This window comes from Oryzias latipes, chromosome 6, assembly GCF_002234675.1.
Source record: "Oryzias latipes chromosome 6, ASM223467v1".
Taxonomy (NCBI): Eukaryota; Metazoa; Chordata; class Actinopteri; order Beloniformes; family Adrianichthyidae; genus Oryzias; species Oryzias latipes.
In genome coordinates, this window is record NC_019864.2 from 12,744,167 (window position 1) to 12,748,290 (window position 4,124).

Below are 4,124 nucleotides of genomic sequence, written 5' to 3' on the forward strand. Positions count from 1 at the left end.
CACTGTTGTTGAATGTAAACAAGACTTCTAGGTAATTTCTAGATCAACTTGATTTTGGAATTGTAGGTTGTGTCCAAATTCCTATACAGTACATAGTGCACTATAGTGTGTTTGTTATTTTGCAGAGCTGTCCAAAATCTGCAATTCCATAATCGAGTGCCCTCAAAACTTCCCAGAAGTCTCTGCGAAAAACAGTGAGCATCGATGTCTGATCGATTCTAACAAGATTGGCGAATAAAGACCAGAACGCGTTGCGTTTAAACAATTTTTGTGGGAAAAAAAGTATTCTGATTTGTTTTTATAAACGATCCAAGTTTTCATCATAAGAACACAGTGAATTCATAAAAAGTCTTCTTCAAATTTTTTTGGCCAAATGATGAAGCAAAGGGTTGTTTTAAAGAAGCCGGCGCAGTGATACAAAACATTTAAGCTAGGTGACCGGAACTTCTTTTTTCACCGTGCGGTTATCCTGTGGTATATCACTTTTTAATGCAGACCCAGCAGCCATTTAGAATCAAGTATTCACCCGGACCATGGTATAAATATATACATATATATATATTACAAAAATAACCTTCTCTTTATAGAACGAGCTGAAAGGAAGAATGGAAAGCAAGAAATGAAAAAAAACTTTTTGTTTCCCATGAAGATCAAACAAACAGCTTGAATTTTATTTAACAGTTAGGGACATTACAAATACAACACAAGTGGATTGAATTCCATCCTGGTCCAGTTGTGAAACAGTGCAACAAAATTTGGTAACAATTCCCAATAATGTAATTTGGTTTTCTTATTTAATTTATACACCAAGATGTGGTCAAGCTGAGAAGCAATTGTTTAAAGCAGTCATTAAAAACACAAAAAGGTCAAGTCTTTGCACAGCTTGGAGGAAAAAGTTTGAGCTTTTACGAGACAAAATAACAAACTGTTAAACACTGTAAATCACATTACTTAAATGCTTCCTGTTTTCAAACCACACAGAACAAACTGTCCTTGGTTTTTGTTATGGCTAAGGGTTCCACATTCCGCTTTGTCAGTCTGAGCAAAACTGCTCCATGATTTTCTCATCTCCTGAAAAAGAGGGAGCATGTGTTTATTTGTGTTGCGGGAAATCCATGACCTTTTCTCAAAAGCTTGTTCATGAGGAACTTACATATACCTTTTGGTTCCCAGAAGTCTGTGTAGAGGTGGGAACATTCAGATGTTTGCTTTTGTGGCCATCTTTGTCCTTGGCTTTGGCACTGGGGAGGCCTTCAGTTGGACCTCAGCAGGTGTAGATAGTTGCTTAGGCAGATTTTCAGTCTGAGCTTTCAGTTTTGACACACTCGCATACTCTGTTCCCCCTGAGTCCTGGGAGGTTGAAAGTAAAAAGCTGTCAATGGCGTGCATTTGCTCATAGTCATAGCTGGGGGAGTTAGGCTCTCTGTTGCTCATAGAAATAATCTCTGGTTTGTCTTCTTCCTCAACTGTTGCGCGTCTTTTTTTGTGTTTGCAGCAGCAGCATAATGCTATGATAACAATGAGTAAAAGAAGAATCAAACCTGCTCCTCCTGCAAGCACAGCCATGACAACCAATTTTGGAAAACAAAGCAAAGGAGCAGATGATGTTTTACACGTCAGCCGAACACCGTCGCTGCTTTCTTTGCTGATGTTGTTTTCTACGCTGCAAGAAAACCTTCTCTCTTCTTTCACCTCCATCAAAGAAATGCTCAGACTTTGAGTCTTTTCATTCGTTAAAATCCTCTCATCAATCATCCATGAGTAATTCAAATAATGTGGTTTGGACACACTGCAGTGAAGTTTAACAGCATTGGACTTAAAGTCACAGATGTAAGTCAGTTGAGGTTTTGGCACTTTGTCCATCACACAGAGGTGCCTGTCCCATTCTTTTTCTAAAGTGCCATTAGAATGCCAAACACTTGCTTTGTAATTCCCTGCACTTGCGAATTGAAGATTCTTCAGTAAAAGAGATCCAGTGGAAGAGATGTCCTCCGGTTTTCCATGAAGCACCTTTCCTTTCATTCTTTGGAAGATGACTGTGTTGTTGTGAGTCCATTTCAAGTTATTTTTCAGATCCTTATGAGCAAATGGTAACATCAAATTTTGTCCGACTGCTCCATAGACATCACATGTATCCTTGTTTGCATCCAATAAGCCAAGGAATTCCAAAAGAATGATGGCAGCAACAAGATTTGCCATGATGAGCCGAAATATGTGTCTTTCGAAATCCAGATGAAACTGTCTTCTCCCCAGCTCCAGCTAAAGTGCAGTCCACCTTAAACCTAAACGCCCCTCTAAAACCTAAAACGTGACGTAAACAAGGAAGTGAACATTTCCAAGAAGGAAACTGTTACCAAAGTCTTTAATTTCAGTTCTCCAAAATGTATCGCAGGCATGTGGCAAATGATGATTTCAGCTGATGTAAAAGTCTGCATTTCATGACGAATCTCAAACTTCTTAGGCCATAAAGCTTTTTTTTATTGTAGTTAGTCCTTAAGAATTGCATAACATCAATGCAGTCTAATTTAAAGACCCACTCCAATGAAAATAGTGTTTTTAACATGTTTTGTTTCTTGCATGATGGAGGACATTTGAAAGACAATTATGCTTTAAATTGCTTTTTTGAGTATTTCTTCATTCAAATCTTTGTGAATCAGAAAAACTGTGTATCTGTTAACATGCTGGGTGGGTCATAAGCTCCATACTCTGCTCTATTTTGATGCAGCCACTTGTAAATGATTAAATCCTTCGTATTCTTCGTCTGAGCTGGCATCTGACTGACAACTGTACGGCTGCAGAGCTTCATCATTGCAGCGTTAATGTTAGATTGGGGTTGAGGGGCTGTAAGCTAGTGGAAGGGGTGTAAACAAAGGGATGAATTCCCACCCACAACTCAAAAGTGAATTTGTGACGAACTTGTGCCGCTCTGCAGAAATTGTGTCCAGACACAGGTTTTTTTAATTTTGACTAAAAATGTCTAAAATTAAAATTAAAAGAAGACTAAGAACACATTTAGAAATTGTTTAAAAAGTGATCAGAGTTGGACTCAAAAGAAAGGATTTAAAAAAAAATTATGAGTGAATTTAATAAAAATGTAGCTATAATAAGAGCTCCTATCATTCATCATTTATGGTGTAGTCCTCACACAGTATAACTCTCCCATTATTTAGGATTGATTGATTTCCAAGAATTTCCCAAGAATGTAGTTCATAACGTAGGAAGTATTCCCAAGAATTTCCCAAGAATGTAGTTCATAAGGTAGGAAGTATTAGGAGATATTAGATTTTTAGCTGATTATTGGTTATTTTCTGTAGAAAATTTTGGATTTTAACTGAGAACAACAGAACAAACATGATTTTACTGATATTATTAAATAAGATAAGAAGCATATTATTACTTTGCTTTGCTTTACTTCTTTACGAGAAGCAAAAGCTTTAGCTCATTTCTTTCTTTTGTGGCTCTGAAAAGGAGCCACCATATTTTTCATGTTACTAAATAAACTATTTGCTTAAAAAAAAAAAAGTCCATTCATTATCTTCGGAGTACTTTTTCTGAAATCATGTGCTCCAATTCCAGTAAGCCAGAGTTGTTGCTAGCTGAACATCCAGGAATGCTCGCTCACATTGAAACCAATCTAAATTTTAACTGTCTTGGCAGAAGCTCCACACAGATGAATTCATTTTGGGCCCCCCAACCATCATTTTTTACACAATTAGTGATGATTCACTCTCGCTGTGCAACTCTCAGCACCTTCAAAGAGACCCACAGTGTGACGAACACCTGTTTCGCTCCTCTTCACCGTCATTACACTCTTTCCCTCCCTGAGGGAAGACATTGATTGAAGTGTTAGCTCTTCGAAAGGGGCGTAACCGCGTGCTGGATGCAATGAATTCTTAGTTACTAGGGTTGTAAATATTTGGTCCCCAGAAAAATTCCCTGCTGACCCAGCTTTAAATTGGAGCATAAGTGTGCATGCGTGCGCCTTGTGAGGAGTCGAATGAGGCACAGATGAGGACAAGTAAAGATCCTTGTGTTTTACTGGCAGACATAAAGCAAACAGGATTCCTGCTCCAAACTATAAACTTTTAAATAAGTGTTGGGATGCCAAATGTCCAACTGAATGA

The 4,124-nt window shown here is 38.0% G+C and overlaps 1 protein-coding gene across 2 annotated transcripts; it reads right to left on the minus strand.

Moving 5' to 3' along the window:
• Positions 1 to 637: 637 nt before the first annotated feature.
• On the minus strand, positions 638 to 2,268 carry cd2 (CD2 molecule). 2 transcript variants are annotated; one of them, XM_004069513.3, is made up of 2 exons: positions 1,160 to 2,268; positions 638 to 1,071 (listed from the first exon to the last, which is right to left on the minus strand). In XM_004069513.3, exon 1 carries the CDS (start codon positions 2,197 to 2,199, stop codon positions 1,198 to 1,200), a length of 1,002 nt encoding a protein of 333 aa, XP_004069561.1. In that variant the 5' UTR covers positions 2,200 to 2,268; the 3' UTR covers positions 638 to 1,071; positions 1,160 to 1,197. The 2 variants fall into 2 exon arrangements, with proteins under 2 accessions (XP_004069561.1, XP_011474215.1); XM_011475913.2 differs by having other exon boundaries at positions 1,154 to 2,268.
• Between the last annotated feature and the right edge of the window lie 1,856 nt (positions 2,269 to 4,124).

Bases quoted from the DNA above. Each gene is read 5' to 3' on its own strand.
- cd2 (XM_004069513.3), bottom strand. From the start codon at position 2,199: ATGGCAAATCTTGTTGCTGCCATCATTCTTTTGGAATTCCTTGGCTTA.